We start from the raw sequence: 25,856 nt of genomic DNA, 5'->3' as shown, positions 1-25,856 counted from the left end.
TGTAAGGCAGCCATAGTGGGGGAAATATATTTCTTCACTCCAGTTAGTAATCTGGCCGCTGTGTTCCGGACGATTTGAAGTTTCTGTATCAATCAACGGAAGCCCCACATAGAGTGCATTACAGTAATCTCAAGACTACGAGTGCATGGACAAGTGTGGTGAGCACCCCAACATCAAGATAGGAGCACAGCTGGGCAATCTACCGAAGGTATAAATGGGTGGTGTGGACCAGACGTTACCTGGGATTTCATGGGAAGTGCTGGGTCAAGATGGACCCTCACGCTGCGGACTACACTCTTTGTGGTGAGAGTCAATCCCTCAAAAGAGAGGGAGCTTCCCAATGCACTGATGACAGGGGCACCCACCCCCATGACCTCTGTCTTTTCCGGGTTCAGACTCAGTCCATTCTCCTGCATCCTTTGCAGAACAGCCCCCAGGCAACACTCAAGGGACAATGGCATGCACTGCTGATGGAAAAAAGGAGATGTAGAGCTGAGTGTCTTCAGCATACTGAGGACACAAGGCACCACACCCCCGGATAACGCCCCCCAGCAGTCTCGTGTAGATATTAAACAGCATTGGAGAGATGATCAAACACTGTGGCACCCCACAATTGAGGAACCACGGGGCCCGATACATTCTCCCCAAGCTGGTCTCTCTGAGAATGGAGATAGGCAAGAGCCAGGAAATAAAACTGGAGATAGCAAGAGCCAGACCACCGATCTCCAACTTGGAGAGCCTCCCCAGGAGGATACCGTGGTCTGTGGTATCAAAGGCATCTGAGATGTGGAGAACCAACAAGTACATTTTGCCCCTGTTGGCCTCCCTCAATAGGTCATCCAGCAGGGCGACCAATGCCATTTCTGTACTGTGGCGTGGCCTGAAGCCCAACTGGAATTGATCCAGGGCATTGGTTTCATCCAAAAGGGCCTGAAGATGATTGGCCACCACCCTCTCTACTACCTTGCTAAGGAAAGAAACATTGGCAACTCTGGTTTCTCTTCAGATCGTATAAATCTTTCGCCTTTTACTAAAGAAACATTGGCAAGGGGCCCTATGATTGCCAGTGTTGTCTGCCACCAAGCTCAGTTTCTTCCTAATGGGCCTAATGAGCATCTCCTTGAGGGCAAGGGGAACCTTCCCCCCCTGGAGAGACCCATTAATTACTGTCATGGCCCATTCAGTTGTCACATACCTGGCTGCTTTGATTAGCCAGGCCAGGCAAGGGTCAAGGGAGGAGGTGGTGACACGACAGCGATCAGGCACTTTGTCCACCTCTACTGACATCACTGGCTGAAACTGAGTAATCCTCATCAGACAAGACAGTGCGCTGGATGTCTTGGCTCAATCTACTATTTTCAAATAAGGGGTTAGGTCCCAGTGGATGGCCTCCACTTTAGATTTAAAGAACGCTGCAAATTGGTCGGGTGAGATGGTAAGGGAAGGCCAATCATTATGACCAATTCTGGATAGATCGCATACTATACGTAAGAGTTAATCCTTCTGATTGGAAACTTTGCCTATCCGGATAGCAAAGTAAGCTTTCCTGGCAGCCTTCAAGGTAAAGGTTAGATGCGATTCTGGCAGCTTTTAGATTAATTTCCATTGGGTTCCACCGCCAAATGCTCTCCAACCTTCTCCTGTTCTGCTTTATAGCTCGCAGCTATTGGTCAAACCAAGGCTGAGCTCTGCGCTGGGGTGGGTGTTTAGGAGCAATCATGTCCACAGCCTTGGTGCCAGCAGCAAACCAGCTGTCAACCAGAGCCTCGATAGGAGCACCAGCCAGATCACTCAGAATCTCTTGCATGGAATTCTGGAATCCTATAGAATCCAGTAGCCTACAAGGGTGGACCATTAAAATAGGTCTCTGCTCCCCGCGGGGAGGGAGAGCCATTGTGAGGTTACCTTTTATTACGTGGTGGTCCAACCATGACAAGGGGACTGATGCAGGGTTAGTTACCATCCGGCTACACTCACTCTGCTCAGTGGAGAATACTAGGTCTAGCATGTGACCACCCATGTGGGTGGGGCCATTTACATGGTGGGACATGTCCAAGGAAGCCATGGTTTCCAAGAACTCAAGAGCTGGTCCAGAAACCTCCACCTCCGCATGGATGTTGAAATCACCCAAGATCAATATCCTCGGGGATCCCAACAGAGCATAGAGGTGAAGTCTGCCAGCTCCGGTAAGGAAATGGCAGGATCACGGGGAGCACGATATACCAGCAAGATCCCAATACCATCCCTGGCCCCAATCGATACATGAAGACCCACCTGCACTGCCAGCCAACCACAGCAATCCACAGTTTTTTCAGGTCAGAGAAGCAGTCAGGCATTGCTTGCATCCTTGTATAGCCCCAAAGAGTTTGGTCTGAATGTTTTTAAAGCCTCACTGTGAATAAGCTATTACAAGAAGTAATAACAGATTGAAAACATTTAAAAATATATTCTCTTCAGTCCTTGTCCCTTTATATAAAAATAAAACACTACATTCATTTTTCTACTTTTAATTGAGTAGAAAATGAAGCAAATAGTTAACTCTGAATATTGAAACAGCAGATTAATTATAATATCTCAAAGACTGGTAATTTTTAGGGTTCAGATATCTTCAGTATTTGGAGGATTAGGGATAAATTGCAGGGTCATGCCTGCTTCCCTGCCTCATGTAATTCCAGTTTCTGTTTGTGGGTTAACCTTTATTACCTGGTTTGCTCTGATATCTAAACTCTGGTGACTTGTTGCTTTCTAGAATCTAATCATAATTAGTGATTTAGCACTGGCAGCTCATACTCTTAAATTGAGGGGGATTACCTTAATATTTTGAGGGTGAACCTCCACCTGCCCAGTACATTTTCTCCAAACCACAACTTGGATTTAACTGATCTAATTTGAAGTTTGTAATCCTAAATCTAGGATGGGAAGTCTTTCTTTTGAGGGTCACATTCTTGTCTGGGGTCAGATGTCTTCCTTGGGCTAGAACCAAATATGTAGATAGACAACCCTCTTCTCTCTCCCTCTTCTCCCCTTCCTACCCAACAGCTGCTGAGGAGGACAGAACACTGTTGCCAAAGGTTTGAACTGACTACTTGCAGATGTCTTACATTTTCTTGTATTGCTCCCTTTCAGATTCTCTCTCCTTGCTGGATGGCTGAATTTATGGCTGCAGGGGGCTTTCTCTCATTCCTTCTGTTTTAGGTTGGAAAATGTGCAGGGGCCTCTGCACAAGTTAACACCCCAAAATACAAATTTTAAAATTGGAAAAGGACTTCTAGGTTTGTTTTTGGCTTGCCTTTCTTTTGCCTTTTTAAATTATTATTATTATTATTGACTATGTCTGCAGAAAATTAGTTGCTAGAACAGCCCAAATTACCCATTCTGTCAGGTACAGGTTCTCCACCCTGCCTCTTACTGGTGTTTTTGAATGTGCATACCAAGTCACTAAGGAAATTTGGATGTTCAATCAATATTCTATTGTATGTTTCAGTTTTAATTGTAGTAACACTAAATATATGGGTTAAGATGTGACTGTTTTTTTCTAAAAAATTAAGGAGGTGTGTAGAAAATCTAATCCTGAGGTAGGCCTGGGAGCAAGGTCATTCATACAGTAACATTACACAAGAATATGATCCCCTTTCATCCCTTCCTGACCACTTGTAGGCAAGGTTTCATTCATAAGAGGAGTTGAATGGTTTTTCAAATCAACTGATTTGATTAATTTTGCAGGTAACTTCTCAGCAATAACTTCTAATGGTTCAACTTCAACATTTGGCAGCCAGGGTTTAGTACTGGAGTCACTTTGCATTGTCCATTCTTTCACATCCACTTCCTGCTGTAAGTCCCAGTGGGCTCTTCCTTGTGTCAACAGGGTGGAAGATGGTGTCTTACCGAACAAGGAATATTGCAACAAGAGTGCCTGTCCTATCTCCTACTCTTCTCCAAATCCTTCTTTCTCCATAACTTTCTTGTCCCCTTCAAAATGGTGAGTCAAGCTGCCACTTTCTGGTGAGGAATTCCATAATCCTTCCATGCATTGAATGTGATCCCCTGACCTGTGTTTCTTCTCCCTCTATCTTTCTCTAACTTGCAGGCTGAAAAAGATGGTTTTGGATGAGGTTGGTGTCTCTTTTGCCTTTCAGTCTTCTCCTTAGGGACACTCAATTGGACCAGCTAACCTGTCCACAGGTCTTCTTTGCTTATCTACTCCCAATCTTCTGGAGGGATAAATTTACTCGCTCTCTCTGTTCCACCCCCCACCTCTGCCTCCAAGTCTACTCCCTTCTCTTCATCTTTCTCAATCTTTCCCTTTCCTGTCTTTTCTTCCCCTTTTACCTCTTCTACCTTTCCTAGCTCCCGTGCCTGTTGGTCAGGTGCTGTGATATTCCAGGACTATCTGGCCTTTCAGGGGGATCAGAGTCAGTCAAGGTTTCCTTTATCTCTGTGGGGGAATTGGATGTTAGTATTTCTGTAGCTGCATCTGGGAGAGGGGATAGCATTCCTTCCCTATCTCCTTTCTCACAGTATGTTATTCTTTGAAAATGAGGTTTGAGCAGCAGTTTATTCAGAGTAGCTGCAAAACTATCAGCTTACTCTCTAGCTAAGCCTGAGAGCAAGGTCATTTTACAATAACATTACAAAAGAATTTTCTTTATGGCTGACACTTGAATATGTTAATGCTGCAATGTGCTAATTTGACTGGATATGACATTGACAGGTCCTATAACTTACACGCTCTGAAGGTGCAGTGCTGTGGCTTTACAGGACCTTGGTGCACCAAATTCTTTATTTTAGAAGACTTTATTTCTACAGGCTTTGTAAATCTTAGTCAGAACAATTATGTTTATCATTATAATGGCAACCTGCCAGATTCTGAGTTACAAGCTCTTGAAGCTGCAGGAGGTGCAACAACAATACAGTGGTGCCCCGTATAGCGAGGTTAATCCGTTCCGGATTAACCTTCGCTATACGAAATCTTCGCTAAGCGGGAAGTAAAAAGCCATTGGAACGCATTAAACTTCATTTAATGCGTTCCAAATCGGCCCTAAACTTCCCACTTAGAGAAGTTTCCTGGCCCCGGGCAGCCATTTTCGCGCCCTCCCCTCGCTTGCCCTCACTTACTGGATGCCAACAACAGCTGTTTTGCGGCTTCAAAACGGACCCGAAATGGCCCCGCGCCGCGTTTTCGCGCCCTCCCCTCGCTTGCCGAGGGCGCGAAAACACAGCGCGGGGCCATTTCGGGTCCTCCGGCGCCCATTTTGGAGCCGCCGATCAGCTGATCGGCGGCTCCAAAATGGCCGCCGGACACCCCAATCGTCGCAAAGCGAGGTGCGGCGATTGGGTGCTCCGTATAGCGATCCCGAAAAAGGGGATCGCTATACGGATTCGTCGTTGTACGGTGCGCTCGCTAAGCGAGGCACCACTGTACAGATTCCTAATAAAAAATTTCCTTGGTGCATCAGACCTCTATAACTTGCAGGTCCTAGAAAAGAGATTGTTTACAGTTGGGAGGAAAAGATGAACATCTGAAAGAATTATAAGTATAAGATGACAGAAAGTCACATCATCATTGTACTCATCAACAAAACTCTATGCTACACCAGACATACTGGATGCCAACAACAATCATGTAGCAGCAGCAGAAGCAACAGATGAGGATAGCATAGATTTTCCTCCATAGATTCAAAATTGTCTGGCTGGGTGAGCACTGAGAATAATTTGCATATGTGTCTAGATGTGCTAAAAGGTGAAGTAATATTTTCATAGCTGTTTAATTTTAACACCTTTGATATAGTTAGAAATATATTCCATGTGTTTCATTGTGCCATTTTTGGGCTGAAAGCACCTTTATTTTTGGATTCAAATATAATTTAAGTTCTTGTCTGTAACTTTCATAGCTAGAAGCTATATACGTTGAAATATATTTTGCTGATTTAATTTCAGCTTCCAACTTAAGTTTTGTTATGAACGTAATTTTCTCACAGCTGCTCACAGTTGTGAGGATTTTGGATGGCAGTCACACCTGCAGCTTTTCTCAAGTTGCAAGGTTGGATTTCTGTTTAAGTATTTGTGCCTGCAGTCTTCCATAACTATAAGACTTTTGAGTTTTTGGAACAGTTTTAAAGTATTTTTGTGTATATGGAACATAGAAGCAATATAGATAAATCAAACTTGTAGAATTTGACAAGCTGATATTGCCTGGAATTATTGCAACAATGAAAATCCATATACCTTAATACCTATATGAATTTTGATATGATTGGGAATGATTGTCTGATTTCATTCTTGAATTAACTCTTAATTGGGATGCCAGCTATGGCAAACACAGGCTTCAGATTTTTCCCTAGAAGTCTATAAAGTTCTGTATGGCTCTTAGGGAGAGGTTTAGGCATCAGAGTCTCTGATCTGACATTTTTGGCAAGCCAGACAGTAGTGTCAGACAGTAAACCAGGAGTATTGGAGGATCCATGCACCTAATTTCTGATCTGACATAGCTGTCTTGCTGGCAGGTTCTTTCTCTTGATAGAGAGCTTCAAAGTTTGGGATTGAACACTGAAAATGCCTTTTCCTGTATCTGCACCAAGTGTGTATGCAAATATGGTGAGACTGAGAGAAAGACCTACAGTGGGGTCTTGACTTGAGAACTTAATCCGTATTGGAAGGCGGTTCTCAAGTCAAAAAGTTCGCAGGTCAAATCTGCATTTCCCATAGGAATGCATTGAAAACCATTTGATCCGTATCTGCTCTTTTCCGTCCATAGAAACTAATGGGAAGCTGGTATTCCACCTTCGACCACTAGAGGGGGATATTTTGTTTCTTTTTTTCTTAGGTCAAGAAAGGTTCAGGGAAGGCAGGGAAAATACAGTCCAGGCAGTCTGAAGACTGTCTCCCAATCCACTCTCTAAACGCTGGGAGGAGTGAGGAAGCAGGCAGGCACCCTTTTCACTGGCCAACAGTTAACTGATAGTTCAAATTTTGCACTTTCCCTGCCTCCCACGTGGTTTTTTTCAGTTCTTTACTCAAATCTAAGTATGTAAGTCAAGTCAATATTTTCCTATGAGAGTGGTTCGTAAGTCAAAATGTTCGTAACTCAGGCCGTTCGTAAGTCAAGACCCCACTGTAGTCTAAAGATCTTAAAATTCAAGGTAGCTGATATGAAGACAAACACCTCATAACTACCAGATCAGTAGTGAGTAGAGTTATATCATAGCACATTGGTTATCCATCCACATAAGATATAATCATTGCCAGTATGTTCTTGAACTTCTTGTCTGCAGCCAGTTGAAAGTCTGTTTAGTGTGTAATGAGACTTACATTTTTCTTCGTAGTGGATACAGTTTGGGAAGTAAAAATGACAGGCCACTTTTTTGTTTTAACTATAAAATGAGAATTAATACTGCAAGAGTGAAGAATATAGAGGAGAGGGGAAATAAGGCTATGATGGACTAGATAGATTCAGCATTAGTTAATATAGAATTTGATATCTTTGCAGCAAATTAACAATAGTGTTGGGTAGCAATTGGTATGTAATGGAGATGATGATGGAAGCATCAAAAAATTTCTGGGTAGACTTGAGTTCAAAAGTTTACTTTTTGTAGCTTACTGAGTCATAGAAGTGTAGGAGGCATTTGTTGGTCCTGCATGTGCTGTGAAACTTTAATTTTAATTTAATTTAATTACATGCTAGTTGATTCCCACTTACGGCAATCATTTCCAGGTTTCCCTAGATACTGTGTATTCAAAAATATGTTATCATTCCTTTTTTCTGGACATGTTCTGGAACTTTGCAGGTTATCCAAGGCTACAGCGACTGGCTGTTCTCTCAGGAGTAATAGTGGGAAATCAAACTCTCAAAACTCTGGCTCTCTCGCCATGTTCACAACTCACTGAGTTATCCAGGCTGCTATGTAGTAGAGGATATTTCAGCTTTAAGTACTACCTATTTTAGTTCAAACTGTTTAAAATAAAAGCAAATCAAACTGTCTTTGGCAAGACTTCTTGAGCATTCTTATAATTTTTGAGAGCAAAGTCATACTGTTATATGTTTGCTGAACAGTTTTTAATATATTGTTTATGGCCCAGCTTAAAGGAGTGAGCTAATCTGCATCTTTATTGTAATACTGAAGAAATATAATTGACTCTGGGCCATCACAATAATGTCTAGTTAGCCTCTGTATCTACCTTAGGTAGGTGTAATGAAATACAGTGGGGTCTCTACTTAAGAACGTCCCTACTTAAGAACAATCCAACTTAAGAACAGCTCCATTTGCTAAATTTTGCTTCTACTTGAGAACAGAAATCCAAGATAAGAACAGGAAAAAAAACCTTTCCTGCTCTTTTTTTAACCTTAGGTCATCTTAGGTTAAAAAAAAATTCTCCCCCTAGTGGTAGAGTACGTATTAACCAGCTTTGCATTAGTTCCTATGGGAACTAATGCTTCAATGTACGAACGCACCTCTACATAACAAAAAAACAGCCAGAACGGATTAATTGGTTTTCAGTCCATTCCTATGGGAAATTTTGCTTCAACTTAAGAACATTTCAACTTAAGAACACCATTCCAAAACGGATTAAGTTCTTAAGTAGAGGTTCCACTGTAGTTTCTATGGACGGAAAAGAGCAGATACGGATTAAATGGTTTTCAATGCATTCCTATGGGAAATGCAGATTCAACATAAGAACTTTTCAACTTGAGAACCACCTTCTAATACGGATTAAGTTCTTAAGTAGAGACCCCACTGTAGGATATTGTTGCAATTTTTAATAGTTTGGCTTTGTGTTTCTATATTTATTACATTTCAAACCTCTTTCCATTAAAGAATAATGCTCAATATAGCAAAGAAAATTAAAAAAAATAAAATTTTACAATCAGAATGAGAAGCATCTGCAACAGTTTATAACTAGGTAAAAGCAAGAATGGAAACCGATTACATCTTCAAGGGGACTGCATTCTACAGGATGAGAGCAACACAAAAGAAAGGATTCCCCTATATGCACACCAAACAGGCCTCCAAAAGTTATGGTATTCTTACTTAATGTTTTCAAATGCTAAATCTGCATTGCCATAACACTTAGTCTGCTTAATGAAATGTATATCTGAACAACCATGCATAGAATTATTCTTCTAGACATTATATTCAGGAGAGCTGCTTTACTGGGTAGACTGTCAGACTAGAACTCAGGAGACCTGGGTTCGAATCCTTACTTGACCCTGGAAAGTTACTGAAGAGTGGCAATGAAGACCTTGCATAGTTTGAAATCTAGTAGTAAATATATTGTTATATACTGTCAAATTGCTTCCAGTTTATAGTGACCCTATGAATAAATGATCTCCAAAATGATGTGTCCTCAACAGCCCTGCTTAATTCTTGTACACTCAAGCCTGTGGCTTCCTTTAGGTCAGTGTTTTCCAAACCGTGTGCCATGATGCCATAGGGTGCTGAGAAATCCACCCTGGGGCACCATAGAATCCTCTCATCCTTCCCCCTCCCTTCTCCCCCCTCCCAAAATATTGTAGAGCACTTACTTGTAGTTCTCTGTCTGTGCATGTTGGAGGGAGGTAATCTTGACCCAGGACTGGGTTTCTTGCCCTCCTTTTCACAAGGGAACCTTTTCTGCCTGCCCCAGTACCCACAGAAAATGTAGCTTCTCCAGTTATCACTGAGCAGCTTCTCTCAGAGAAGTCAGGCTACAAAGTCATTTCCCTTAAAACTATCTGGTTCCATCTAGTGACCAGTCCTGGTAATACACCATGGTAAAGTGTATTTGTGTGTGTGTGTTTTTTTAAATCTTACCATTTTTTTTCAAGCAGTGAATAAGTGAAACCATGGGTACTGATCCCATGGATATGGCAGTCCTACTGTGCTGGGGAACCTTGGCCAGTGGCCACTAAGTAAAGGAAGCTGCGAGTCCAAACTGTTTGGGAGCCACTGCTACCTTCCACCTTTCCTAGCATTATTGTCTTTTCTAGAGAATCTTCCTTCTCATGATATGCCCAAGGTAAAACAGCTCTAGTTGCATCATTTTTGCTGCAGAGATAGTTCAGGCTTCATTTGATCTGGAACCCATTTATTTGTCTTCCTGGCAGTATGCACAAAGCTTTATTTTAAAATAAAAAAAACATACAAATAAGTGGGAATCCTGGTGCTGTGGAGCTGCAGACCTTGTTCATCTCTTCATTGGTGAAAATCTTACTGGAATTTTATAGTGACACAAGCAAAATTGCTTAAGTCCCAATGGCTAATTGAAGCTAATTAGCAAGGTGTCTGATTGTGTGCCAGTCATGTGACCAGACACACAACTGGCATGTTGTTAATTAAAATTAGTCTCTGAAGCTTGTGCAATTTTCTTTGCAGTTTTGGCTATTATGAAGCAAAGCAGCTTGAGCTTTCGATTAAAATCTTCAAAAAGTGTGATGCTTCAGTATTCAAATCAGTCTACATATTTAATCTGAATACAGTGGTGCCTCGTTTAGAGACATTAATCCGTTCCGGAAAAAACATCGCTAAGCGATTTCATCGCTAAGCGATTTTAAAAAGCCCATAGAAATGCATTAAAAAGCATTTAATGTGTTCCTATGGGCTTAAAACTTACTTTTCAGTGAAAATCCTCCATAGCGCCGCCATTTTCGGTGCCTCTTAAGCGAGGCAAAACAGTGGGCAGCCATTTTGTTTTTCCAGCGGCCATTTTGAATCCGCCGATCAGCTGGCCGAAAATGGGGGCTTTGCGATGATCGCTTCCTCGCGATCATCGCAAAGCAGATTTCCCCCATAGGGACCATCGCTAAGCGATCACTTTTGCGATGGCAAAAAGTCCATCGCTAAGCAATTTCATTGCTCAACAGAGTGATCACTAAGTGAGGCACCACTGTAATTTTTTAAACAGCCCCATTTACACCATCTTTTAGTGTAGATATATTGAGGGCAGGAGCCATGATTTGAATAGATTTTTTTTTTACAAAGTACTCTCTGGGCATGTAATGTCATCTCTTTTTTAAAAAAAGACATTTTAAATGTGGCCTGGGAACTTCTGATTAAAAAGCACAAAACTAAATCTCAATTGGAGTGTGGGACTAGTTGGCTTTTTGGGCCTAGACTGTAGACTTGAAGAGGAGGATTAGTATACAACATTCTCTTAAGCTCTGATTTTCAGATTACAGTGGGCCCTCAACTTACGAACGGCCCTACATGCGAACTTTTCGGCTTACGAACCCGATCTCATCGCAAGTAGTAAGCCCTACTTACGAACGTGGATCGGGTTACGAACCCAAAAGGCAGGGAGAAAGGGCGGGAAATTCGAATTTCCTGGGCTTCCTCCCTGCTTTGGAGCTTTCAAAAGGCTTCTTCCGACATCGGAGGAAGCCTTCTGAAACCTCTGATGCCAAAAAGGCAGGGAGAAAGCGCGGGAAGTTCGAACTTTCCGCGCTTTCTCCCTGCTTTTTTGGCTTCGGAAACATGCCGGGCAGCCGATTTCCCCCCAGCAGCATGGCTTGCTTCTTGTTTGGAAAAGCAAGCCATGTGGCCAGGGGGAAATCGGCTCCCTCCTTGCACCCGATGCAGAGTCCGCTTGGCGCCGGGCTGGACGCAAAGCGGACTCTGCATCGGTTGCAAGGAGGGAGCCGATTTCCCCCAGGCCACGTGGCTTGCTTTTCCAAACAAGAAGCAAGCTGCGCAGCCAAGGGGAAGTCGGCTCCCTCCTTGCACCCAGTGCAGAGTCCGCTTTGTGCTGGGCTGAGTGGAAGGAGAGAGCCGATTTCTCCCCGGCCGGCTGACTTGCTTCTCGTTTGGAAAAGCAAGCCAGCCGGGCAGGGAGGAATCAGCTCCCTACTTTCACCCGACGCTGGGTCCTCTTCGCACTGGGCTGAGCTCAGCCGGTGCAAAGGGGGCTCACTGTCGGGTGGAAGGAGGGAGCCAATTCCTCCCTAGCCAGCTGGCTTGCTTCTCGTTTGGAAAAGCAAGCCAGCTGGGCAGGGAGAAATCGGCTCCCTCCTCTCACCCGATGATGGGTCCTCTTCGCGCTGGGCTGAGCTCAGCCGGCACAAAGGGGACTCACCGTCGGGTGGAAGGAGGGAGCCGATTCCTCCCTGGCCTGCTGGCTTGCTTCCGAAGCCAAAAAGGCAGGGAGAAAGTGCGGGAAGTTCGAACTTCCCATGTTTTCTCCCTGCCTTTTTGGCTTCAGAGAGCTCCGAAGCCACCCATCGCGGCGGTGGGGACCCCCAGGGAGGTCTCCCAGGGCTTTCATGCCACCATGGGAGACCTCCCTGGGGGTCCTCGCCACCGCGATCGGTGTCTTCAGAGGTTTCAAAGGGCTTTCCCCAACATCGGAGGAAGCCCTTTGAAAGCTCCAAAGGCAGTGCAGCGCCGGGCAGCTAGAGCAGGCCGGGCGCCTGGCTGCTTGCCCCTGGCTGCACGGAACCAGCAGAGCGCCGGGAGGCTTCAGACTGGTAAGTCCTTTTTAAAAAAAAATTCTGTGTGGGTTTTGGAGGGTGGGTTTGGACTGGGGGGTTATGTTTCTGTGGTTTGTGTGTGTGTGTGTGTGTGTGTGTGTGTGTGTTTTTTTGCAGTCCCAATGTGGGACTTGCTCAATTTATTTTTATTTTTGTATTATTATTTTTTTGAAATGCTGGAATGGATTAATTCCGTTCCTATGCGTTTCAATGGGAAATGGTAGGTCGACTTACGAACTTTACGAGCTACGAATGTCCTCCGAGAACGGATTAAGTTCGTAAGTCGAGGGCCCACTGTATACTGAACAAATTGCCTGATATCCTGACGGCCAAATTTTCAGTGTTCTGAACATTCAGGCTGCTCTAGCTGTGGTGTTGGAAATGAGGTGAAAGGAATATCAGCTTGTTGATGCTACAGAATAAGGAAGGAGGAGATTTAGATTTGGGTCTTACAGTGGAGAAATTGAGCTTGCCTTTTGACTATGGCTTTTCTCAAGGTGACGGCCTTGTGGTTCATTCCTTTGTAAGAAAGGCTGTCTTTGAACACTGTAGCTTTAAACAAATACATTACTCCAACTAATGTAGAGTACTGTCAAACTTAACACTGTTCTTTTTATGTGCCTACCCTGTTTCCCCGAAAATAAGACCTAACCTGAAAATAAGCCCTAGCATGATTTTTCAGGATGCTCATAATATAAGCTGTACCCCCAAAATAAGCCCTAGTTAAGTGAAACCCTGCCCTCCACCATTGTGCAGCATTGTGCAGCAACCAGAAGATGACATTACTATAAAATAAAACATCCCTGAAAATAACCCCTAATGTGTTGTTGTTTTTACGGAACAAAAATGAATATAAGACCTTGTCTTATTTTTGGGGAAACATGGTATACTCTCGAAAATAGAAGAGCATGCTACCTTTGGAGTCCAACATGATTAAAAGATGAGCTGCTTTTGTATAAACACAGACATACTTTTTATAATAATACAATAGCATATTACTAGTAGAAAGCAGCAATGACAACTCTTGATGAAGGTGAAGGAAGAAAGTGCAAAAGAAGAGCTGCAGTTGAAAATTCAGAAGCTGAAGGAAAGCTTTTGGGATACCATGGACTGCTAGAAAGACAAATAAGTGTGTTTGACCAAATCAAGCCTGAACCTTGCCTACGAGTACAGATATCACACTCTGGGCACATCTTGAGAAGACAAGACTCACTAGAAAAGACAATGCTGGGAAAAGTTGAAGGCAACAGAAAAAAGATGAAAACTGAATAAGAGATGGATTGAGTCTGTAGAGGCCTTGAATTAAGAAGAGCTGAGAAGGGTACGATAGGATGTTTTTAAGGGCACTCATTCATAAGGTCACCATCAGTTGATAGCAACATGACAGCACATAACATCATATGGATTAAAATCCTGTGAATTGCTGCAGCTAGCATAGGCCAGGTCTTTACTTCTCATGTCAGTTGTTTTCCTGGACAACAAGGAAGAATAGAGTCTGAGAAATGGAAGAACCATTGTTTCAGTGAACACTTCAATCATCTTTGGTAGCTTTTCTCCATGTGACCTCTCTGATGGTACAAATGGCATCAGTTACTGGACAGGGCCTTTTTTATGCTTCCTCTATGGCTTGGAACTTGCTCCTCAGGAAATCTCTTTCTTGTCTTGTATTAGCTCTCAGGTGATGATAATTTTAAATCAGTTTTAATTGCACAGAGTAGTTGGTTCTTCATAATTTTGTATTTTAATGCTAGAGTATCTCTTGAGTTTTTTCTTGTTTTCCTTTGAATATACTGTAGACTTTGTTTCAGTATGTTTTCGGTTGAAAAGCAGGATATACATTCCTTAAATAAAAGAATAATAAAATAGATAGTTCTTATTCCACCACCCTAGAGCTTTCTTTGGGAGTAGGTATGATCCACTCTGACTCTCAGTCTCTAACAAAAAACTGTTAAGCAGAGAAAAATCAGGCAGTTCCTTTTCAGCCCTGAACTATTTATTCCAAGCAGATATTGTCACGGCTGGAGAAAATCTTCAGGAAAGCAAAATCCTAATCTTTGTCCCTTGCCCCTGTTAGGGTTGTAAATCTTGCCCCTTTTTTGCATCTGTGCTCAGAGGCAGAAATCCAGATACCCTCACTTAAGATAATGCTACAATTGATGTTGTTATGTGTGATCAGGTTGCCTCTGACCCATGGCAACCCTGTGAATGATTAGACCCCAGAATGTCCTGTCCTTAACTGCCCTGATCAGCTCTTATTCAAGGCTATGGAGACAATCTATCTCATATTTGGTCTTTTTTTTCCTGCCACCTTCAATTTTTTTTGTAGCATTATTGGGCAAAATCCTGTTACATAATTTTGTATCCAGCAGAACTCAGATGGTTCCCTAGAAAGTTAATTTACACTAATTAAAAACTTCCCATCCCCATGTTTTAGGTTATGAATCTCACAGGCTCCTTTTTGCCCTAAGGAAGCTTTTGAAAGTTTTGAGATAAGAAGAGGAGCCTTTAAAAGTAAAAATAGCTGCTGTATCAGTGCCAGTGGTCACAATCCTGGCAGTGGTGATTTTTGACTTTTAAAGACTCCTTCCTATCCCAGGTCTCTCAAAATCTTCCCCAGGTCAAAAGAGAGCCTTAGGGAGCTTTGGAACCTAAAACAAAAGGATAAAAAGCTTTTAATTATCCTAAAATAAAAGGATAAAAAGCTTTTAATTATGTATAAACACTTCCTCTGCCTGATCTGGATTATGCTGGATGAAAAGTTACACAACAGGAGTTTGCCCATTGTCGTCTCTAGCAGTTTTTGTGTTCTCATTATGTGCCAAAGTACAAGTCTCAGTTTCATCAGTTTTTCCTTCTAGAGGCAGTTCAGGTTTGATTTGACTTAAGATCCAGTTGTTTGTCTTTCTTTCGACAAATAATCCTCTTCATCCCATAGCATTAGAGTTGTAGCTACATTGATTATTTAACACTTGCTCTAACAAGGCCCCCTGTACATTGGACTCTACCCTGCAATACTTTGACATTCTATTCTTTTCCTGCGGCAGTGTCCTGCAAGAGAGGCACCCCGTGGTCTGAGCAGGTAGGGGTGCCTTACCCTAAGAAGGTGGGCCGAGACTCCCTGTCTACTTGGACTGTGAGCAGTCAGTGTCATATATGGAAACTTTTTCATATATTTTTTGTTTTGTTTTTTAGAATACCATTTATTTCCGATTTCTCATGGTGAAGTGCAACCTGCCTCTCCCAATGAATGCGGAGCCCTCATTCTTTTTGCAAGAATGTATTCTGTCTCAGTGATAAGGAGTACGTGCCTGTAGTGTTCACCCTTATTATGTTAAGTAGTTATGCATATTCATGTTGTAGGCCAGGGGTCCCCAACCTTGGGCCTTCAGATGTTCTTGGACTTCAACTCCCAGAAATCCTGGCCAGCAGAGGTGGTGGTGAAGGCTTCTGGGAGTTGTGGTCTAAGAACATCTGGAGGCCATAGGTTGGGGACCACTGTTGTAGGCTAATGTTGCTGAGAGGCAGAGCCAAGAGATGTGTAAAAGAGGCGGAGTCAGAGAGTGAGTCAGTCAGTCAGTGAGAGGCAGAGTGAGAGAGTGGAGGAGATAGATTGTGGTATTTGGGGGATATGAGGTGTGATTAGAGTGAAAAGTGAATAAGAACTGTAATGATAAATAGAAGGGTGAGATTGATGATAATAGAAGTTACCTATGATTAATATTTGGACATCTGTAATCAATAAAAACATTTTATTTAAAAGACAGTGAAGTTTGGATCTGCATCTTCATCCTTCCATAATTAAAGTTGATTTAGTGATCAACTGGTGGCAGCGGGGTAAAAAGGAGTACTGTAGTAGTTTGCCTTCGTGTGCTCTGTGTTTGGAGGGGAAGCAAAGGGAAATGAGGGTGAATGCCACAGTGCCTCTCTAGATATTGCTGAGCTGCACCTCCCATGAAGCTTTGCTAGCATAGTCAAGGATGGAAATCCAACATCTGGAGAGCTGCATGTTCTTTATTCATCTTCTCTCACTAGCATCTTTCGTTGGCCAGTGGTGTGTTCTTATCATAGAATATGAAAGACACATGTGGCATGCTTTGATTTATCACCTGGGTGAAGCTCTAAGACATGATTTGTAACCACTTATGTTACCTGAAAATGCCACCTTTTTTTGAAAAAGTAAAAGTAATGTTTAATGTCTCATGAATGAGTAGCCCTAAACATAGCAATGTTTACAATCTTTGATATTGCAGAATTTGACATTTTTGTTTTTTATTATAATTTTATTTAATTAGCAGTGCACTACTGAAATAACAATTCACTTAGAAGTTTTATTCTTTATTTCTGGGAATCAATATTTTTTCTGTTTTGTTGTCATTTCTGTAACGGAAATGGAAACAAAGCAAAAGTCAAGTACAGTACTTAGGCTAGATCTTGTTACCATGCTATAGGCTGAGGAATAGTCAGCTGTATGCACAGTTCTGCCCTAGCCAGCACTCATGCAAGGGGAAATCTAGCAACTCCTTGTGAGAGAAGAAAGACACATTTAAAGCAGCTGGTTGAATGCTGGCTTTTATAACTTTCAAGCCACAGATCAGCAGTGCTCCACCCGCAAGGCTACTATGCTCCATAAAAAGCAATAGGATACCAGCTTCTTTGTTTGGGATTATTTGTGAGCTGAGGAAGGAAACATTTTATGTCTTCTGTGGGATGTTTGTATGATGAGCTTCAGAAGTTAAGCAAAGGTGGATCGAGAACACATGTTTAGTATTGAATTCAGTATTGGGAGTTAAATATATAAGGCTAAATCCACTTGAACCAATTATATATATAATTGCTCATTTCACAAAACCCATTCATTCAACGAGTCTACTCGAGCTAGGGTCAACAATAGGGTTTAGTCCATCGTAGTTACTAGAATGTTATTGCTTTGCAACTGTGGATATGTTAGGAGCTCTTAACAATGTATATTATGCTACTGTGTATATCAAAACCTTTTTGTTTTCCATGCTCACTGTGAAGGAACTAGAAAAAACAGGATCATCATTAATCTTTTGTTTCCGCCACCTACTTCTGTGAGCTGATCAGGTCATGGTACTGAGATAATGTCAGCTGAAAGGAGCATGTGTACAAAAATGCAGTCAACAAGTAACAAAAATGCAGTTAACAAGTAACAAAAAGATCCCAGTTACAGTATGTGTTAAAAAATAAACTAGGAGTGTTTGGCAGTTGTGCCCCCACAACTTTTTACATCTCAGATTTCTGGGGAAAGCAACTTGCATTGTCATTCTGACACATTGTTTAACTACAGATTTAAAAATGAAAAGCTAAATTAAAAATAAAAAGCTGTATTTTGCTAAAAATGTGAGCAAAAATAGAGACAATATATATGTGCCATGTCCCATTTTTAAAATGTATATGCATACACACAGAGATGTACTGTCATACATACCCTTAATATCTCCCATCAAGTTGGAACCAACTTATAGCACCCTAATGTAGCTTTCAAACTGAGTTAAATAAGAAGTGGTTTTACCTGTTCCACACCCTCAAATATCTTTCATGGATGAACTGGGATTTAAACCGAAGTCTTAATCTGTCACTCTGGTAAAAATTGATTAAAATTACTTTTTAATGAGAGCAGCCAATTGCTTAATTATAACAGCCTTAGAAGCATTTAATACAATATATTGCAGAAGGTTCTTTCTAAAATATCTAGCATGTTTACAGGTTTCTGTTTTCGTATAAAGCTATTTACAGATGCTTGGGTCTTTAAAATAGACTTTTGTAACTTAAGAAAGGTGCTATAGACTTCAGTTGATCATAGTTCACAATTTTAGTTGGCTGCCTGCCTGTACTGTTACATACTTATCCTACTGACTTATGAAGGTATGCCAGGGTTCAGCCTGATTTATTTTTAGCTTGTATCCTTGGCATCATTTGAAAAGAAGCATGTGCATATTTAAAGCAAACAGCATCAGGAAAACAGGGAGGTGATGGACAAAAATGAAAGTGGCAAAATGATCTCCAGTGGAATTACAAAAGAAAACTGAGTCTACTTTATTTACAAAATGGAATGTTTTAGTATAATGATGCAGAAGTTTTGGTAGAAAATCAAATCAACTTTAATCACTGGAGCAATAGTTCTCTTCTTAATGGTACAGAAAAGAGTGTTACTGTATTTAAGGCACTACCTTAGATAGTTGGCAGATACTATGTTAGTTTGTGCATTTATATTTGGATTTCTGTCATGCAGGTTATTACCTGAAACAGTGATAAATCTGTAATAAGACACAGTTCAAATAAATGGGTTTGAAGATAATCTTCCTGTAACTGCGTGAGATCCGAGATGAGAGCATAGAGGCTCTCGTTGGAGTGCTGTCCACTCTTAAGTTTACTCAGGAGATTCAAACTATCCCACTTCCACCACCCATTGGGGAATTGTTGAGAATTACGGTCGCTACTCAAACTGAGCAGGAATTGGCAGGAAAAGAAGAGAAGGGGAGGTCCATGGTAGAGGCAGGAATGGGAGAGATAAAAGGAGAGAAAGATCCAATCACAGGAGGTTGGGAGCTCATCTGGCTGGAAGATCCTTGGACGGGCAGATGGGAAAAGGTGAAGGTACCCCACAAGGAGGCAGATTACCATAGGAGGCAAGGATTACCCCAAAGACCATCATATTGGGGTGAGTCTGAAGCCCGTGAGTGGTGGCGACGCCTAAGAGAGGAAAAGGAGGAAGCAGAGGAACGTCGGGTATGGTGTATGGAGGAGGAAGTCCAGAGGAGGGAGTACCTTTGGGACCATGGACACCCTTTAAGAGAGAAAGGGAACCCCATTGGAGAGAGACCCGAGACGAGGAGACCCTGCCGTTATTAGGAACTGAAGAAAAGGAACTCCTAAAAGGGGAAGGTGGCCTCTTCTTGCATGGAACGTGGGAGAACAAATCCTTGAACCCTTTTGAGCCAGATGTTCGGTTGCCCTTGCATTGTCCGTTGGCGACTCAAGAGAAGTTACATGGTGAATAGTTGAATGAAGAATTAAGGTTAAATGAATCAATAAATCCAAGTTTTGATGTAAACTTAAAAATGCCTCCTGCTTTATTTGGAAAAGAGAAGGAGGCTCTGTATGAACCCTCACAAAATGAAGGAACAAATATGTGTAAATCATATCTCACAAATATCCCTGTTATGTGAGTCTGTTAATTCAGAAGAAAAGAGAGAGAGAGTAGTTCATTCAGCCCTGTTTGTGTGGCTGTTCTTTATATGGAGTTCAAATGTCATGCATTAAGTGATGAGGGGGTGGTGTGGATGTCCAGCTGCTGCACCTGTGAAAAGAGGATCTTTGGCAAAATAAACTACATTTGCCTTGGGACAACTGTGCTTCTAAGTAGTTAGAGCTTCTTGTGAGGGAACTATGAAACTGATGCAGACTTCTGAGTGCTTATCTTGTCCCTTCCCATATGTGTATTCTTCACTTTTTCTTCTGTTGAATGGTACAAATACTGCTTCTAGTTCTCAGGTTTGCTCAGATTATCTGTTAGCGGAGCTGACAGAAAAAAGTATAGAATAAATATGTACAGTCAGGATGGCTTTAAGCAGCAAATTGTAAAGAATACATAATTCACGGAGTTTGTACCACAAAGACCCATGCAGCTATTTTAATTTTATAATTGTGACATTTTATTTCATTTATTTAATAATAATAATAATAATAATAATAATATAATTTATTGTCATTGTAAGTATATACACAGTATATCATACAACGAAATTCACAGACACCCAGAGACCAGACACATGCACACACATAACATTCCCCAAACACTCCCCACCCACTAGAAATCCCCCACTAAAAATACAAACATCTACACCTCAGTCCAAGTAGCACAGTCCAACTAATTATTCACTACTGGTGGTCTTTAAGCTCATTATTAATTGCAATTATAGCTCTAGGATAAAAACTATTTAGAAAACGTGTGGTCCGAGTCTTAATTGTTCTATATCTTCTGCCAGACGGTAACAGTTCAAAAAAGTTATAAGCAGGATGGGAAGAGTCTCTCAGGATGCTGTGTGACTTCCTCAGACAGCGGGATGTGAAGATGTCATCCAGGGTTGGTAGCTGGAGCCCGATGATATTCTGGGCAATTTTAATGGTTCTCTGTAGAGCTTTTTTGTCCGCTACAGAGCTACTCCCAAACCATGCCAGAATGCCATAAGTTAGGACACTCTCAATGGTGCTACGGTAGTAGGACAGAAGCAAATGCTGTGATAAATTTAACTTCCCGAGCATTCTCAGGAAATACAGCCTCTTCTGTGCCTTCTTTATTAGCATGTTGGCATTTATAGTCCATGAGAGGTCCTCTGAGATGTAAGTGCCCAGAAATTTAAAACTACCAACTCTCTCCACTTCCTCACCGTTTATGTACAGTGGTAAATGTACATTTCTCTTCCTCCTAAAATCAATTATGAGTTCTTTAGTTTTTTTGATGTTAAGTGTGAGATGATTTTCTTTACACCATAGTATCAATCTTTGTACTTCCTTTCTATAAGCAGACTCATTGTTCTTATTTATGAGTCCCACCACTGTTGTATCATCCGCAAATTTAATAATTGCATTGGTGTTATATAGTGGGGTGCAATCATGTGTGTACAGGGAATAGAGGAAAGGACTTAGCACGCAGCCCTGGGGAGCTCCTGTACTTAGTACCAGGGTAGAAGAATGGTGGGATCCCATCCTTACTGACTGTGGCCTATCTGTCAGAAAATCCTTTATCCACATGCAGATCTCCTGAGGTAATCCCAGGTTGATCATTTTTAAAAACAACCTATTTGGTAGAATGGTGTTAAAAGCAGAGCTATAATCCACAAACAACAGCCTCGCATAAGTTCCCTGTTGTTCTAAGTGGCTCAATACAGTATGGAGTACGATGGACACAGCATCATCAGTAGATCTATTTCTCCTGTATGCAAATTGCCATGGATCCAAAGAAGGTGGAAGACTAGCCTTAATGTAATCCAGCACCAATCTCTCAAAACATTTCATAATAACAGATGTTAAAGCTACTGGTCTATAATCATTGGGAGATACCACAGCTGACTGCTTCGGGACTGGCACTATAATAGATGTCTTCAGGCAAGTGGGGACAGAACACTGCAACAAGGATAGATTGAAAATATCCGTAAAAACTCCAGCTAATTCTGCAGCACAGCCCCTAACAACTCGTCCCATGATTCCATCTGGTCCAGCTGCCTTTCGAATATTAATATTCTGGAAAGCGCGTCTCACATCTGAAATCTGCAGTACTAGTGGTTGTCTGTCGATGGTAGATTCTAGTGATGTATTATGGACAGTAGGTGCTGGAATAATGGTTGTTCCTGTTTCCACCTCAAAACGGCTGAAAAATTGATTTAACTGCTCAGCCAAAAAATCACTGCTGCTACACAGACTGTTTTTGTTACTCTGACCAGTGATTTGTCGTAGGCCGTGCCACACTCTGCGAGTGTCAGAACTTTCAAGGTGTTGTTCAATTCTCTGGCTGTACATAGCTTTGGCATCCCTAATGCCCCTTTTCAGTTTAGCTCTGGCCTCTCTATACTGTAGTTCATCCCAGAATGAAAAGCAGTATTTCTGGCTTTTAATAAAAGGCGCACTTCTCTATTTAGCCAAGGCTTGTTGTTAGAAAACACTCGTACTTGTCTTGTAGTAGCAATAACATCGATGCAGCTTTTGATATAAAACAGTACTGTCGAGGCATAAGTATCAACATTGTCCTCCTCAAACAGTGTCCAATCAGTGCTCCTAAAGCAATCTTGAAGTTGCTCAGTTGCATCCACTGGCCACACTTGTATTTCTCTAATTGATGGTCTGATTCTTTTAACAAGGGGTCTGTACGATGGAATCAAAAAAAGAGATATATGATCTGACTGTCCCAAGCTAGGCAATGGCTTCGTCTTATATCCATGCATGATGTTACAATATACCTGATCCAAGGTATTTTCCCCTCTAGTGGGACAGTCCACATACTGATAAAAGTTAGGGAGGACGGTCTTTAAATTGGCTTGATTGAAATCACCTGCTACCACCAGCACTCCATCTGGGTAGGCCTGCTGCTGTTTGCTGATAGCAGTTAACAAACAACTCAAAGCTGTGGTTGTGTTAGCATCAGGAGGTATATATATTGCTGTTATTATAACAACATTAAACTCACGAGGCAGGTAAAAGGGGCGGCATTTCACTGCCAAATACTCCAAATCAGGAGAACAGTGAATGTCCATTATTTTAACATCTGTGCTCCAATTATCGTTTGTGTAAACACAAACCCCTCCACCTCTGCTCTTCCCAGATTCAATAGACCTGTCTGCTCGATGTACTCTGCGTCCTTGTAGTTCAATTACCTCCCCTGGGATGGAAGAATCAAGCCATGTCTCTGTAAAGATCATAACGCAACAGTCTCGAATATTTTTCTGTAGGGAGATAGTAAGTTCCAACTCCTCAATCTTGTTGGGTAGAGATCTAACATTTGAGACAAAAAGACTTGGCAATGCAGGCTTGTGAGGATTTTTGCCTAACCTCACTCGTAGACCAGCCCTGCAGCCTCTTTTCTGCTTGCGTTTTCTCCGTGTTCTTTTCTTCCTGACAGGGAGAGCAGGGGGAGTAACCCCCCGATATGCAGGCCGTCTTAAAAGCTCAGCTGGGATGTTGTAAGTTGAGACCCTCGATTCAAAGTTGCAACAGTCTCTGCCAATAGATAATAATTCTTGTCGACTGTAAGTTACTTGTGCCTGAGCACGTAGAGTCCATAATAAGGACCGATCTCTGGAATGCCTATTTATTGTTTACATTTGTGCATAACCAACAAATTCCTCTATTTATTTGAGTGTAGCTATCAGTTAAGTGTGAAAAATATTCATGGTCAAAAATAAGATGTAATAATTAATTGTAATGAATCAGTAGAAGCTAAAAAGAAAATACACTTTTCAGCTATTTGATCACTTAATCATTTGACAATCCTAATTGTGATACTTCATTAGCACTTCATTGTATATTCCTTTTGGGATTTTAAATTATAGCACAGAATTAACAATGGTAGTTATTTTTATTTGTGTTACTGTTTATCTAGTATTATAAGGCCGAAATTTTATAATGTAGACCTATACCTAAAAGTTCACAGAGTGTCATTTATTAGCATAGTAATACTTTACTTTATTTCGTGCTGTGAGGCTTTTACATTTTCTTAACCAACGTACTGTATTTCTGTGATGTTAAATATAATCTAATTAAGTTAGATTTCTTCTTTCTTTACCATAGAAAGGAATGTGTTCATTCAGACTGTACAGAGTCCCTGCTGGGTAAAAAAAAATTAAAGGAGGTGTATAGCATTCATATTCTTGCCACACCAGACTAAAAATATCAGTTTAGAATGGTGATGTCTGACATATTACAGGAACATTTGATTTTACATGAACCTTTGGTTTTATCTCTGTATTTTGATTGGCTATTAAAAGTGAATTGTTTTTATCTGGCAGTTGTACTTCAAGATCTAGTGGCTTTTTTGAAGCTGGAAATGACAATATAATATCCTTTTGAAACATTGCAAGCTAAGTTGGTGTTTTTATTTCTTCTTATATAGAGATAAACAAGTGTTTGCAGAAAAATTATAAAAATGACAACCTCATGGAGCGATCGACTACAGAATGCAGCAGATCTTCCTGCAAATATGGATGGGCATGCTATGAAGAAATATCGCCGAGAAGCATATCACCGGTAAGCTGTTTATGTAATTATAAGCATTCCAGTGATGTACTATAAGAAAAAATTAAAGTTCCTAAGTCTTAAAAACTGCATACAAATATCTTCATGTGACTGTAAGCCAATTTTCATTGTTTTTAGTTCCACAATACTCTTATTTGACTTTTTCTTCACCTTTTTACTATAGGTTCCTTGTTAATGTCAGTGCCCCATGTTAGTGTCAGTCGTAGAGTCAACAATCCTCTCTCCTTTGCTTTTTTACAACATATCCCTTGTTAGTGTTGTTACATCTGTTCAATCACCTTGCATTTCTTGATGTTCTAATGATTGTAGCTGTACTCAGGCATTCAAGAAAAGGGTTCATCTTAACCTGTGGAGGCTAGCCATGTGTGCCTCTATCCTAATTTTCAAGTATGGAGAGCTATGGTAAATCTCATTAGGAAAGTAGTCTTTACCTGTGGGGCCTCGCCATGCAGTTAGAAACCTGAAAAATCAGGATTCCCAATTGCGTGTACACTACATGCAGATATGCTCTCTCAGATGGAACCAGGACAGAACAAGTCGAACTAGCTTGCCATCTATGCTTGAATTTCAGAGTAAATGTTTTATTGAATGTCTGAACTCAGCTTATGGTGCACCTCCATTTTTCCATTTCATAACTAGAATGGAAGGAACTAGGATGGACCTCTCTTTTCTCAATCTGTACAATACACATTGTGATTTTACTATTATATTTCATAGGTGCTGGGCTAAATCCTGTGATTAATCGGAGTTGAAAGTGATCCATCAAGTCAATGGGACTTGCATGATTTAACAAATTCTGTTCATGTGATGGGTCTATTTTAGTTAAAAGTGACAGGACAGTTTGATTCAGCCTGTTATGACCTGCGGTTTTAATATTTATTTTACCTATGTTAGATATAAACTTGATAACTAATCTTAAGGGTATTGGTTAAGCTATTTAATTTTACCCTTAATATTAAGGGTGGTTCTCAGTTCATAAGTTATCTTCTATACAGTGGTGCCTTGACATATGAACTTGTCATAAAATTGGAAATCAATTCATTTGAGCAATAATCAAGCTCTCTGTTATCAAAAATTGACAACAAAGCAATTTTATTTATTTATTTTATTTATTTATTTATTATTTATTTATTGGACTTATATACCGCCCCATAGCGCTACAAGCACTCTCCGGGCGGTTTACAATTTAATTATACAGGCTACACATTGCCCCCCCAGCAAGCTGGGCACTCATTTTACCAACCTCGGAAGGATGGAAGGCTGAGTCAACCTTGAGCCGGCTACCTGGGATTTGAACCCCAGGTCGTGAGCACAGTTTTAGCTGCAGTACAGCGTTTTAACCACTGCGCCACGAGGCTCAATTTTAGAATAATAAATTTTAGAATTGAATTCGGTATATTTTCCAAATATATCACATATTTCCTTAAAAATTAGTTTCGAAAATTTGTGAATCCATTTACACTCCCACCACATATGATAATACATGCCAATTTCTTCATAATATTTCCAACAGGCCTTAGAATAGTCTGAATTTATTATATTCAGTTTCACTGGAGTCATGAAGTTATGTCCCTTTTCTTCACCACTAAAATTAGTGACCAAAATAGAAAATTTCCCAGCAAACATGAAGGGTTTAGCTGATTTGTTT

The 25,856-nt window shown here is 41.1% G+C and overlaps 1 protein-coding gene across 12 annotated transcripts in view; it reads left to right on the top strand.

Moving 5' to 3' along the window:
- The window catches only part of NT5C2 (5'-nucleotidase, cytosolic II), a 119,072-nt gene that overhangs the window by 5,643 nt on the left and 87,573 nt on the right, over nucleotides 1-25,856 (top strand). For all 12 annotated transcript variants that reach the window (XM_078389459.1, XM_020790874.3, XM_078389460.1 and 9 more), the window contains one exon: nucleotides 24,066-24,199. In XM_078389459.1, the coding sequence (XP_078245585.1) occupies nucleotides 24,099-24,199 (101 nt within the window). In that variant the 5' untranslated portion in view covers nucleotides 24,066-24,098. The remainder of the gene's footprint in view (nucleotides 1-24,065; nucleotides 24,200-25,856) is intronic.

The sequence above is a fragment of the Pogona vitticeps genome, chromosome 3 (genome assembly GCF_051106095.1).
Source record: "Pogona vitticeps strain Pit_001003342236 chromosome 3, PviZW2.1, whole genome shotgun sequence".
NCBI lineage: Eukaryota > Metazoa > Chordata > Lepidosauria > Squamata > Agamidae > Pogona > Pogona vitticeps.
Note: the sequence above shows the minus strand (reverse complement) of the source record. Positions and strands in the feature narration are given on the sequence as shown.